The sequence below is a fragment of the Mobula hypostoma genome, chromosome 5 (genome assembly GCF_963921235.1).
Source record: "Mobula hypostoma chromosome 5, sMobHyp1.1, whole genome shotgun sequence".
Classification (NCBI taxonomy): Eukaryota; Metazoa; Chordata; class Chondrichthyes; order Myliobatiformes; family Myliobatidae; genus Mobula; species Mobula hypostoma.
Window position 1 is genome coordinate 26,722,884 of NC_086101.1, and position 14,836 is coordinate 26,737,719.

At 38.9% G+C, this 14,836-nt stretch overlaps 1 protein-coding gene across 6 annotated transcripts in view; it reads right to left on the reverse strand.

Annotated features, from left to right (window-relative positions):
* LOC134346702 (uncharacterized) overlaps positions 1 to 14,836 on the reverse strand; it is a 54,019-nt gene that overhangs the window by 15,854 nt on the left and 23,329 nt on the right. For 3 of the 6 annotated variants that reach the window (XR_010017996.1, XM_063048260.1, XM_063048259.1), the window contains exons 5-8: positions 11,993 to 12,073; positions 10,069 to 10,173; positions 9,898 to 9,981; positions 8,223 to 8,330 (exon numbers count right to left, since the gene is read on the reverse strand). Coding sequence is in view for 4 of the 6 variants with exons in the window: in XM_063048260.1 (XP_062904330.1) it covers positions 8,223 to 8,330; positions 9,898 to 9,981; positions 10,069 to 10,173; positions 11,993 to 12,073 (378 nt within the window). In the remaining 2 variants the exon portion in view is untranslated. Of the gene's footprint in view, positions 1 to 6,836; positions 6,920 to 7,028; positions 7,122 to 8,222; positions 8,331 to 9,897; positions 9,982 to 10,068; positions 10,174 to 11,992; positions 12,074 to 14,836 lie in introns of those variants that run through there. The other 3 variants (XR_010017994.1, XM_063048258.1, XM_063048257.1) reach the window with 2 other exon arrangements.

Below are 14,836 nucleotides of genomic sequence, written 5' to 3' on the forward strand. Positions count from 1 at the left end.
TTAGACACTATTTTAAAAATCAACCCTTTAGTGAAAGGTTTTATTGGGAAAATTTATAATTTACTATTACAACAGGATAATTATCCTCTATTTAAGATTAAGCAAGATTGGGAAAGAGAGCTTAACGTGACCTTGATAACAGAGGATTGGTTACGAATTTTGAAGTTGGTCAACTCTTCTTCGATTTGCGCCAGTCATTCTTTGATTCAATTTAAAATTGTACATCGTTATTATTTGACAAAGGAGAGACTGTCTAAAATATTTCCTAATGTTAATAGTCAGTGTGATAGATGTAAAACTGCGATAGCTACATTGACACATATGTTTTGGTCGTGTTCTGTATTGAAATAGTTTTGGAAATCTATTTTTTCTACAATTTCTAAAGCTTTAAAAATTAATCTACAACCTAATAAATTGACAGTTTTGTTTGGTATAATTCCTCAATATATTCATGGTATTTCGATATCAGACCAATATGTAATTGCATTTCTTACATTATTGGCTGGAAGGGCTATTTTATTAAAACGGAAAGATGCTTCTGCTCCCACTTTGATACAATGGTTCTCTCAGGTGATGTTATGTCTTAGCTTGGAAAAAATCAGAAGTCGAACTTTTGATCCTCGATTTGACTTTGAGAACAGGTGGGGCTCCTTTGCCTGCTACTATCATTTGATTTGAGTTAATTAAGATGGTTCCCTTCTGATTCTTGGGTAAATGGATTTAGTTGGCGGATTGATGCCTTTTTTTTAAACTAGAAGCTTGTATGGCATATAGCTCCGTTTTCTGCTCCAAATGTTTTCTCCCCTTTTTTTTTGTTATCAGGGTTTTTTTTGTTTTAGTTAGTAGGGGTTCTTTTTTCATAAAAAAACATAGCTTTAATATTTTGTTTTTTTAAATTATTATTATTGATATACTGTTTAGTTTGGTTAATACTTTGACTCTTATTATATTTATTGATATATTGACTTGATTATTTTTAATGTATTTTTCTTTGTCAATTTTCAATAATAATTAATAAAAAAATTAAAAAATGGAAATGAAAATAGGTTGAGTGAACTTGTCTTTTTCTCCTTGGAGCGACAGAGGATGAGAAGTGACCTGATAGAGGTGTATAAGTTGATCAGGGGCTTTGATTGTGTGGATAGTCACAGGCTATTTTCCAGGGCTGAAATGGCTAACACGAGAGGGCACAGTTTTAAGGTGCTTGGAAGTAGGTATGGAGAAGATGTCAGGTGTAAGTTTAGTTTAGTTTAGTTTTTTTTTTACGCAGAGTGGTGAGTGTGTGGAATGGGCTGCCGTTGATTGTGGTGGTAGCAGATACGATAGGGTCTTTTAAGAGACACCTGGATAGATACATGGAGCTGAGAAAAATAGAGGGCTATGGTTAAACATAGGTAATTTCTAAAGTAAGTACATGTTCGGCACAGCATTATGAACCAAAGGGCCTGTATTGTGCTGTAGGTTTTCTAGTTTTCTCATCACCATTTTTCTGTGGAAAAGTCAGAGTTGACTCAATCTCTCTTATATTTGGTCCAGGTTAATGTGGTTTCCAGGTTAATGTAGTTGTAATTGAACATACTGTAGCGATCTTAGGGACAATAGACATTAGAAGAGGCTAAATCAGTAACGTAAAAATCATTTTACTTTTTTTTTATTAGAATACAGTTTGGTGGATATTTAGAGATTTAAATATCCTAAAGAAAAAGATTTTTTGTCCCCACATGTATACCATAAATATTCAAGAATTGATTATTTTTTTGCTGGACACATGATTGATGCCCTCTGTTGCTGAGTGTGCGTATGATGTGATTGCATTGTCGGATCATGCGCCTATGAAACTAACTTTGAAGTTTGCTGATAATATTCAGATACCTCAGTGGAGATTTAATGTTTCATTGTTACAAGATTCAACTTTTGTAAATATTATTAAAGAGCAAATTTCTCAATTTTTGGAATTAAATACAACTGAGGAAATGTCAAATTTGGTTATTTGGGATGCTTTAAAATCTTTTCTTAGGGAACAGATAATTTCATATTCGGTAGGTTTAAGAAGGAAAACTAAGGAGGAACTTTTACTGATTACTAATAGGATTAAAGAAATAGATAAAGTTTATTCAGTAACGCCTAGTGAGGATCTCTTTCAGGAAAGGGTGGAATTCCAAGCACAGCATGATTTGCTTTTGACTTTTCCCATTGAACAGCAACTTCTTAAATCCAAAAGCCAACTTTATATACATGGAGACAAGTCAGACAAATTATTAGCTGGTCAGTTAAAAGCAAATATGGCTAGAAGACAGATCCTGAAAATACGAAGACCTGATAGAACTGAAACGATAGATTCTTATGAAATTAATAAGATATTTATGGGTTTCTACTCTAATCTTTATAAATCTGTATCATCAGACAATATTATTTTTATTAATACTTTTTTGAAAAAATTGAATATACCTAAAATTTCTATTCAAGATATGAATACATTAGATTCACCTATTAAACAAGAAGAAATAGCAAGGGCTATATCCTCTTTCCAATCAGCTAGGGCTCCGGGACCAGATGGATATACAGTGGAATTTTATAAGACTTTTACCGATACACTTATACTTCATTTATGTCAAATTTTCACTGATTCTATATCCTCTGGGACTCTCCCGAAAACTTTTTATGATGCTTCAATCTTTTTAATTCCTAAAATATAAAGATTTATCTGAATGCGCTTCTTACAGACCAATTTCTCTACTGAATGTGGATTTTAAAATTCTTTCTAAGATCTTGGCTAATAGACTTGAGATTATTTTATCTACTGTTATTTCCAATGACCAAACTGGATTTATTAAAAATAGATATTCACATTTTAACATTCAAAGTTGATCTATCATTCTCCTAAGGCTGTGGTTATAATTAATAATCAAAAAGCTCCCTATTTTAGATTATATAGGGGTACTCGGCAGGGATGTCCTCTTAGCTCTATTATTTAACTTGGCCTTAGGACTTCTTGCTGTTGCTCTTAGAGATTCTAATACTGTTCAGGGTATTAACAGAAGGGACAAAGTACACAAGGTTTCGTTATACACAGATGACCTGTTAGTTTATATTTCAGATCCTAGGAAATCTATTCCTTCCATGTTATCTATATTTTCTGAATTTAGTAGTTTTTCTGGGTATAAATTAAATTTACATAAAAGGGAGTTATTTCCTATTAATAATTACTTGAATCCAAATCATCAAGTACCTTTTAGTGTTGCTAAAAATTACTTTAACTATCTTGGTGTGGCGGCCCGCACACGCGGGACTCAACCGCCATTGGGAGCCGCGGGCAGACTCGCGGTAGCGCATTTGGAACTAGCCGCTCGGGGCGGACATTCCAGGGACAGTCTGACGTCACATCCGCCCTGCAGGTCGCCGGGGCCCATAGGAGGGGAGATTTAAGCGCGCGATTTTGAATCAGTAAAAGCATTCTGAGTTCAGCTCTCTCTGCCTCCGTGTGTTTCTTTAGTAGCGTGTTTGTGCGCGACTACATTGGAATTAAAATTACTAAAAATTTGAAGGATCTCTATAAATATAACTTTTTTCCATTAATTGATTACACCAAACAAATGCTTTCTAAATGGTCGCCCATGACATTATCGTTAATAGGTCAAATTAATGCTATTAAGATAGTAGTTTTACCAAAGTTCTTATATATATTTCAGGCAGTTCCTTCTTTTGTTCCTAAGATATTCTTTGACAGAACAGATTCTATAATCTTATCTTATATTTGGAACAAAAAAAAGATCCTAGATTGAGTAAACCCTTATTGCAGAATTAAAAAAGGATGGTGGTATGGCTTTGCCTAACTTTAGAATGTACTATTAGGCAATTAATATTTGATATATTACTTTTTGGATTCACTATTCAGATATACATGAATGCCCTTCATGGTTGGATTTGGAGGAAAACTCGGTGAAAGGATTCTCTTTGGCCTCTTTACTGGGAGCCCCTCTTCCCTTTTTGTTTTCTAAGACTAGTAGACAAGATTTTAATCCCATTATTAAACATACATTAAGAATTCGGTTTCAGTTTTGTAGATTTTTTGAGTTAAATAATTTTATTCTTTCTGGTAATATCCATCTCAATTATTTTTTTAAACCATCAATTTTGGATAAGGCCTTTTTAATTTGGAAAACCAAGGGAATAATATCTTTTTCAGATTTATTTTTAGGGGACTGTTCAATGTCTTTTTCTCAGTTAGTGAATAAATATGATTTATCTAATGTACACTTTTTTAGATATTTACAAATTAGGAGTTTTTTTTTTACATGGTTTGTTGCCAAATTACCCTTCTGCTTATCCACCTAATATGACAGATGCTCTCTTTCAGTTTAAACTATTTCAAAAAGGGTTGATAGCTATAATCTATAAACAGTTATTGAATTCACAAATGATATCTAATGATAACATTAAACATGCTTGGGAATCGGAATTTCAAGAGTCATTTTCAGATAATCAATGGAGTAAAATTTTTCATTCGGTTAACAACTCATCTATTTGTGCCCGTCATTCCTTGATACAGTTCAAGGTAGTGTACCGGGCCTATATGTCAAAGGATAAACTAGCGCGTATTTTTTCCAATATGAATCCTATTTGTGACAGATGTAATATTGAGGTGGCCACTTTAACTCATATGTATTGGTCTTGTATAAAGCTAGATAACTTTTGCAGAGGTGTTTTTGAAATGCTATCAAAAGTCTTGGATCTGGATCTACAACATAATTTGTTTACGGCAATTTTTGGGATTATCCCATCAGAAGCAGGAAACATTCCCATTTCCCCTCAACGTATGATAGCCTTTCTGACTTTATTGGCTAGGAGAGCCATTTTATTGAAGGGGAAGGATTCTAATCCACCTACGGTCTTTTATTGGCTTTCCTCCATTATGTCCTGTTTAAGTTTAGAGAAAATAAGAAGTCAGACATTTGATACATCCTTTAAATTTGAGCAAATCTGACAACCTTTTATTCAATATTTTCATTTAATTTGATTTGTTACATTTTTTCTCGAAGTTTTAGGTTTGATCAGAAACTCTCTCTTTTTTGGTCGTATCCTCAGAATGGACTGCCCAGTCCCTTTTTTTTCGTATAGTGTAGTGGGCTTTTTTTCTTCGTTTAAAATCCAAAGTTTTTTTCTTTACTCCTTATGAACTGGTAAGAGGAGAATTGCTGTTTTCTTTTTTTATTATATATTATATACTAGCTTAACACTATGTATGATTTTGATAATGTCTATCTCAATCTCGCTTTGTATTGTTATTAATATATATATATATATATACATATATGCGATAATTCTCTTGTTTGTATTTATGTTCCTTTTAAATCAATAAAAAGATTAATAAAGTATAGGAAAATCATTTTACTCATTTTGTGGGGCTGATTTCATTGGGTGTACTGTGAAATAATCTTTAAGTGGTCTGTGATTTTAAGATCTTAAGACCATAAGACCATAATAAGCAGAATTACAACATTCAGCCCATCGAGTCTGCTCCGCCATTCCATCATGATAAATCCCGGATCCCACTCAACCCCATACATCTGCCTTCTCGCCCTATCTTTTGATGCCCTGACCAATCAGGAAACTATCAACTTCCGCTTTAAATATAGCCACAGACGTGGCCTCCACCGTGGTCTTGGCAGAGCATTCCACGGACATTCTATACTCTCTGGCTCAAATAAACTTGCTCCTTCCTTCTGCTCTAAAAGATCACCCCTCAATTTTGAGGCTATGCCCTCTAGATCTGGATAACCCCACCATAGAAAACATCCTCTCCACATCCACCTTATGTAGTTCTTTCAACATTCAGTAGGTTTCAGTGAGATCCCCTTGCATTTTTCTGAATTCCAGTGAGTACAGGCCCAAAGCTGCCAAATGTTCCTCATATGTTAATCCCTTCATTCCTGGAATCATCCTTGTGAACCTCCTCTGGACTCTCTCCAATGAAAAGGTACCCTTTCTGAGATATGGGGCCCCAATACTGTTGACGATACTCCAAGTGCGACCTGAGTTGGTCTTATAAAACCTCAGCATCATCTCCTTACTTTCCACATATGTTATTCCCCTTGAAATAAAGGCCAACATTGCATTTGCCTTCTTTACCACAGACTCAACCTGTATATTAACCTGCTGGGAGTCTTGCACGAGGACTCCCAATTCCCTCTGAACCTCTGATGTTTGAATTTTCCACCCATTTAGATAATAGTCCACACTATTGTTCCTTTTACCAAAATGCATTATCATACATTTCCCAACACTGTATTCCATTTGCCACTTCTTTGCCTATTCTTCCAACCCCTCTACGTATCATTGCATCATCTGTAAGCTTTCCCACAAAGCCATTATTTCCATTATCTAAATCATTGACAAACAATGTGAAAAGTATCTGTCCCAGTACTGACCCCTGAGGAACACCACTAGCCACTGGCAGCCAACCAGAAAATGCCTCCTTTATTCCCACTCACTGCCTCCTGCCTTTCAGCCATTCCTCTATTCATGCCAGTATTCTTCCTGTAATGCCACAGGATTTAATCTTGTTAAATAATTAATTTTATTTGGTTATAAACTTCTGGACTCAACAGAGCACAGAACAGGGATATACATAGTGCTAAAAAGTTTGTGAACCCTGTAGAAATATCTTCATCTCTGCATAAGTATGACCTAAATGTGATCAGATGTTCACTAGAAAGAGATAAAGAGAACCTACTTAAATAAATAGCACAAAAAACATTATATTTATTCACTTATTGAGAAAAATTATCCAATATTACATGTATTTCTTGGAAAATGTATGTGAGCCTCTGGGATAATGCCTTCTACAAAAGCTATTTGGAGTCCAGAGTTCCAATCAATGAAATGAGATTGGAGGTGAGAGTTGTAGTGGTGCCATAGCCTATAGAACAGACAAACAAGGTCAGGTTACTGACCAAGCCTGCTCTTCTCAAAAAACATCTGTTTATGTGCACAATGCCTCGATCAAAACAACTTTCAGAGGACCTTACCAGAAGAATTGTAGAGATGCATCAAGCTGGAAAAGGCGACAAAAACATTTCTAAAGATCTCAGTGTTCATCAGTCCACAGTAAGAGAAATTGCCTACAAATGGAAGAAAATTATTATTGTTGCTACTTTCCCTGGGAGAGGGCATCCAGTGAAGATCACACCAAGAGCACAATGTGCAATGCTGAAGGAGGTGGAAAAGAACCGAAGGGTAACAGGTAACACCTGCAGAAAACACTATAACTTGCTAGTCTCTGTTCATGTGTCCAATACAAGAAAAACACTGAACAAGAATGGTGTTCATGGAAGGACACCATGGAGGAAACCACTGCTCTCCAAAAAACATTGCTGCACTTCTCAAGTTTGCAGAAGACTACCTGGATGTTCTACAATGCTTCTGGGACAATGTTGTAAGGACAGATGAGACAAAACTGGAACCTTTTGGCAGAAATGCACATTGCTATGTTTGGAGGAAAAAGGGCACTGCACACCAACACCAAAACCTCATCCCAACTGTGAAGCATGGTGGAAGGAGCATCATGGATTGGAGCTGCTTTGCTGCCTCAGGGTCAGGACAGCTTGCAATCGTTGAGGGAACAATGAATCCAAAATGGTATCAAGACATTTTACAGGAGAATGTCAGAGTAGCAGTCCATCACCTGAAGCTTAATAGAAGTTGGATAATGCAAGAAGACAATCATCCAAAAGACAAGAGTAAATCAACAACAGAATTGTTTCAAAAGAAGAAGATTTGTGTTTAGAAATGACCGAGTCAAAGTCCTGACCTTAATCCCATAGAAGTGTTGTGAAAGGACCAGAAGCAAACAGTACATGCAAGGAAGCCAGCAACATCCCAGAGTTGAAGCAGTTTTGTAAGGAGGAATGACCTAAAATTCCTCCAAACCGATGTGCAGGACTGACCAACGGTTACCGGAAACATTTGGTTAAGGTTATTGATGTACATGAGTTCTTGAAAGCAAAGGTTCATATACTTCTTTTCCAACAAGTACATGTAATATTGAATCACTTTCCCTCAATAAATAAATGAACAAGTATAACGTTTTTTGTGTTATTTAATATGTAATCTTTATCTAGTTTTAGAACTTGCGTGAAGAACGGATCACATTTTAGGTCAACAATTCCGAATTCTTCAGGAAGTAAAGATACTTATGGTATTTAATATGATTTGATACTTACGGTATTTACAGCAATATGTTGCAAAGAACACAGACATTATAATAACACAGCTGACCAATAATGCAATCGGTATGCTCCATGTTAAGATGGTGGTGTGACAACTTTGATCTGAAAATGTGTGAGAAGGAAACACTGAGTAAGTTGAATGTCTCCCAATACAACACTTATTTAGCACCTTCACCATGGTAAAACAATCCAAAGAATTTTTAATCAGCATTAGCACACAAACTAGATACCATACCACAGAAAGGAACGTTATGACATACATAGGGCTGGACACATCATATTCAGCACAATTATGTACACTCTACCATCTGGGGTTTGTGCCAAATTGAGAAGGCTCAATCAAAAAGTAGTCAAGTAATGGACATAACCAATGGTCTGTAACCATAATCATGGTCTGTAACTAATGCCACAGAGTATGTCACCATGCCTGGCTATATGTTTGCACAAGAAGACTCACCAGGAAAGCACAGCATGGTATAGAAGCAAATCCAACAACTATTCTTGATTATTCTCTTTACTGATTCTGAACTCCATAAATTTCCTAAGCAAAGTCAAGTGCACTCAAAGAGGCCTCCTGTTTGCCACCAACTACCCTCCCTCAGCAAAACTATTTTGAACTCTCCACATTGAACATCACTTAGAGGTGGCATTGAGTAGAGCAAGGAGACAGAATCTACTCTAGTAGGGGTCTTCAATGTCCAATAGTATAGCATCAGGATTGACCTCACTGAAGGAGTTCTTAAGCAGACAGCTTGTACAGGGTTGTGGCAAGAGGAAAGGGAACCAAGCTGATGAAAAGCCTCTTCAGCCTCATCCACATAAATTAAGTTAGTAAATTGGTTTGCTATTTGCTATTTTCAAATTTACCGGGGTACAGAGAAAAAATAATTTTGGCTGCCATCCATACTGATCAGAGTATCAGTGCATTGAAAAGAAGTGAAAATAAGAACAGAATGCAGAATATAGTGACCCAGTTACAGAGAAAGCACAATGCAAGGAGACAAGGAACAAGACCAGGACGAGGTCGATTGTGAGGGCAAAAGTCCATCTTTACATACTAGAGGGCAATTCAGTAGGATGATAATAGAGGGATACCAAGTGCCCTCAAGGAACTGCCCTTGTTTTCATGGTATAATATTTCCTGCCCGATAGAAAGGTGGGGCGCTGGAGGGGGGGTGGAATAAGAGAGAATGTCTGAGATCAGGGAGGTCTTTAATTATGTTGACTGCTTTATCAAGGGAGCAAGAAGTTTAGAGAGTCTATAAAGTGAAGGCTGATTTTTGTGATATGCGGAGCTGTTTCCAGTTCTCCCTGCAATTTCTTATGGTCATGGGCAAAGCAGTTTCCATACCAGGCTGTGATGCTACATGGTTAGACCAAGACAGACTATTAGCGAGGTTCATTCCGAAGAACCTGAAGCTCTCTATCCTCTCAACATCAGCACTTTTGATGTAAACAGCAGCATGTGCACCCCCTGAAGTCAACAACCAGCTCGATAGTTTAGCCAACATTGAAGTAAGGCTTGTATATCCATAGACAATAACATGTATTGATTGCAGATTAATCTGGGTTTAACAGTGGTGATGGCAGTGGCCACTTCATACAGTACTTGTGACTTTAAAACATGCTGAGTACACAGAAATGCCGATGTTTGCAATGTTAGACTCACTGTTTTGCTGAATCTCTTCCTTTAGGACAGTGATTGAAATGGGGATTATAATGAAACCACTCAAGGCAATGAAAGGTTGAGATCCTGTCAAAAGAAAATGATATATTTAGTTGCAAGTATAGTTTTACTGTTAAAGCAAGAAATTTTGTACAATAATGAACTGTTCTTTACCTTTTTTCCCTTGGAATTTCCCATTAAAGGAGCAGCTAAATTTCAGAATGGCCAAAAACAGGGCAGAGACAGTGCATAATGCAACAACAGGTATAAACACAGCACCTGGAGGGAAGATTCAACAATACTGGTTAGTAATTCATAATACATTTAAATTTCTTTCAAATTCATATTTTGGGGGTCTGGGTAGACCTTGGGAGCACAGCCGGTGAAAATTCAAAGGATTCAAAAGATTCAAAGTTCAAAGGATATATGCAGTATCCAACATTGAGATTCGTCTTTTCCACAGACAGCCACAAAACAAAGAAAACCATGGTACCCATTCAAAGAAAAACATAAACCTCACCCCCCAAATGCAGAAAACAAATCACACAAATGGTAACAAGTACATCATACACCCCCCTCACGCGCAAAGGGGAACAAGAAGGAATGATCAAAAGCACAGAAATATAAAACGCAAAATCAAAAGAGTCCATATTCAGTTCAGCTTAGTATTCATTACCTACAGGCTGCAAAGTTGCACAAAATAGTAACAGATAAAGGAGCAATCCGGAAATACATTCCAATCTATAAACCGCAGACCCAGAACTTCGGTACCATCCTCTGTCAGCATCAAGGGAGAGCGAGGTCATTCAAGTGCAGGAAATTTTCCATTGGGAGCAGTGAGCAGGGGGGGGGAGGGTGGAGGGGGAGACTGTCACATGCGAACAACTTCCTCCGGCAACAGCGAGCAAGAGGCTGGTATCAGGTGCTGAACACTCGCTCAGATTCCTCGCTCGCCTCGCTGTTTCAATCCTCTTCAATGCATTCATCAGTGAGACTGGTGAAAAATGGTGTTGATCTTGGTCTCGTGCCCATTTCTAAGCTTCTTCGGTGCGAGGCTTCCCATTCCATTCTTGCAGGCAGCAAAGCACCAGAAAATGTCCCCATAGTGACACAAGATTCAGCAACAATGAAAATTAGTGACACATTTGCAAATCAGAATCGTTATGACTTGGAAGGGAACCAACTGGTGATTGTGATTTCATACACCTGCTGTCCTTTCCTCGGCAATTTGAGCTGTGGATTTGGAAAGAAATGTCCTTCTAACCTATCAATGTGAATACAGTGTGGGACAACCAAAAGAATTTTTGATGGTAGGTTGAAGCATTACGAATAACATTTGGACCTGTACATTGGTTTGATCTTCTTGATAAAGATAGTTTTATCCTGATCTAGATACCCTTATTTTTGTCTGAGCCTAAGCCTTCTTACATGAGAAGATGAACTACATACATTCTCCACAAGGATTTGGAGCTGAACTCAGTAATTATTATTCCATTGCATTTTTAACTTTCCTACTAATCATTCTATTCCTTTCTAAATAGTTCTTTCTCCTTGAATGAAAATTGCAGAGTAAGCTTTCAAATTTTGGATATTTCATTTCAATACACAGTTTCCATTGCATCAATCATGAATCGGTTCTTGATTAGCCAGGGCATCAAAGGGTATGTGGAAAAGGCAAGGGAGTTGGGATGACTGGAAGAATTGGATCAGTCATGATTGAATGGCAGAGCAGACTCGATGGGGCGAATGGCCTACTCCTGTTCCTATACCTTATGGTCTTATGGTCCAATTTAATGCACTGAAGATTGTGTTATCCTCGCACTAACTGGAATTGATTCCCCTGAGGAGTGACCTTATACAGGTTATAAAGTCATGAGAACACATTTCTTTTCCAGGGTAAGGAAATCTTGGTTGATGGTTTCAGAGATTCAAAGAGCATGTGAGGTGCAAGCTTTTCCACATAGAGGGTGCTGGACATATGGAATAAGCTGCCAGAGGAAGTGGTAGAGGTGGGTACAATAACAATTCACAAAGGACATTTGGAGGGGGTCACTGAGCTTGAGAGGGATATGGACCAAACACATCTTTGTGCTCATACCTTTAATCACAATCCAGGAGATGAGGGCAACGAAGGCACCAACAACAGACAAAATGTTGCAATTAATGAGGCTCTGAAACACTACAGAGAAATGAACAACAACATTAGAATTGCTTAATTCCACTTCAACCGACTTGACAGCTATTTATAAATATGAATAAAATGTGCACAACCATCATCTCAGGTGATATTGAAGGGACCTGAGTGGGTAAGATTGACAGTGACACTGATGCTCATAGATTGTTATGAAATACAAAGCTAACACTCACTTTTACTCTCCCAAATTCACTTTTTTTGTCTCTTATGCTTCACTTTCAATAAAACACTAGGTGCACCTGGATTATTCATTGATTAAAACCATTAGTTTCTCTGCATCTTCCTTCCTTTCCTCTTTCTTGTTGAACCAACCTCACCAAACATCTTCCACTGCCTAGTATGAAAACTTCCCTAAACACATGCTGATAATATCCAACTCCCAATCACAACACCATTTCAGAGCTCTGTTGGTTTATAATCCTAACAGCGCCCCCTTCTCAAATACAGCTCCTACCATTTACAAATCAGACATCACCATTCTGTATCAAAACTCATTCATAAATATCAGCAGCCCATCCCCAAGCTCCACTACCTCTCCAAAGACATGTGACACGAGTAAACAGTTAACGTTTTGAGCCGAGACCCTTCATCAGGACTGGTTGAATGTTTACTATTTTCCATAGATGCTGCCTGGCCTGCTGAGTTCCTCCATCATTTTCTGTGTGTTGCTTGGATTTCCAGCATCTGCAGAATTTCTGTTACAGGTGTTAGGTGAAACCAGGAGAGGGAGAGAGGTGAAGTAAAGAGCGAGGAAGTTGACTGGTGAAAGAGATAAAGGGCTGGAGAAGGGGAAATCTGATAGGAGAGGACAGAAAGGCATGGAAGAGAGGGAAGGGAGAGCAGCACCAAGGGGAGGTGATGGGCAGGTGAGGAGATAATGTGAGAGAGGGAAATGGGGGAAATGGGAAAGGAAATACTGAAGGGTGGGGGGGGAGGCCATTACTAGAAGTTCGAGAAATTGATGTTCATGCCATCAGGTTGGACGCTACCCAGAAGGAATATAAGGTGCTGCTCCTCCAACCTGAGTGTGGCCTAATCATGACAGTAGAGGAGGCCATGGACTTACATGTCAGAATGGGAATGGGCTGTATTCAATGGGTGGCCCCTGGGGACCCCGCTTTTTCGAGCGGATGGAACTGACTCCCAATCTATGTCGTACCTCACCAATATAGAGGAAGCTATACTGGGAGCACTGGACACAGTAAATGACCCCCAACAGACTCGCAGGTGAAGTGTTGCCTCACCTGAAGGGACTGTTTGGTGCCCGAAGTGGTAGTGATGGAGGAGGTGTAGGGAGCAGGTGTAGCACTTGTTCCGATTGCAAGGATAAGTGCCAGGAGGGAAATCAGTGAGAAGGAATGAATGGACAAGGGAGTCGCATAGGGAGCAATCCCTGCAGATAGCAGGAAGTAGGTGAAAGGGAAAGATGTGCTTGGTGGTGGGATCCCATTGGAAATGGCAGAAGTTATGGAGAGCTATGTGCTAGACACAGAAACTGGTGGGGTGGTAGGTAAGGAGAAGAAAACCCCATCCCTGGAGGGGTGGCAGGAGATGGGGTGAGGGCAGACGTGTGGGAAATGGAAGAGATGCGGGTAAGAGCAGCATTGATGGTGGAGGAAAGGAAGCCCCTTTCTTTGAAGGAGGAGGATATCTCCGTAATTCTGGAATGAACTGTATATATACATGCATATTCTGCATTGTTGTATTTTTACTGCTATTCCATATGGGTTTGTTGACGTATGTGCAGGAACTGAGCATCGTGTCGTGGGGGCGGGGTGGGAGGAGAGGTGGTGGGTGTCAGAACTCTTATTACGTGATTGATATTTTGTCTGTGCTTACTGTGTGTGACTATAGTTAATGCGTCTTTGCACCTTGATCCCGAATAATGCTGCTTCATTTCGCTGTATTCATTAGTATTCATATATAGTTAAATGACAATTAAACTTCAATTGAGTTGAAGTAAACTGAGTTGAATTGAATTAAAAGCCTCATCCTGAGAGCAGATGCAGTGAGGATGGAGGAATTGAGAGAAAGGGAATGGCATTTGTACAACTAACAGGGTGGGAAGTATATTCCAGATAGCTGTGAGAATTCACCCCTCCCCACTGATCTCCCTGCTGGCACTTACCTGGCAAGCTGAACCAGTGCTATACCTGCCCCTATACCTCCTCCCTCACTACCATTCAGAGTTCCCAACACTTTCAGGTGAGGTGACACTTCATCTGTGAGTCTGTTGGGGTCATCGACTGTATCCAGTTCTCCCAGTGCTGCCTCCTGTAAATCAGTGACACCCAACGTAGATTGGGAGCCCACTTCACCGAGCACCTATGCTCCATCTGCCAGAAAAAATGGGATCTCCCAGTGGCTAAGCATTTTAATTCTACTTCCCATTCTGACATGTCAGTCCATGTTCTTCGCTACTGCCGTGATGAGGCCACACTCAGGTTGGAGGAGCAACACCTTATGTTCCACCTGGGTAGCCTCCAACGTACTGGCATGAACATCGATTTCTCAAACTTCCAGTAATGCCACCTCCCCCCCCTTACCATTCCCATTCCCTCTCTCATGCATCTCCTTACCTGCCCATCACCTCCCCATGGTGCTCCTCTCCCTTCCCTTTCATCCATGGCCTCCTGTCCTTTCCTATCAGATTCCCCCTTCTCCAGCCCTTTATCTCTTTCACCAATCCTAACGCTTTGCTTCACCTCTCCCCCCACTCCGGGTTTCACCGATCACTTGTGTTCCTTC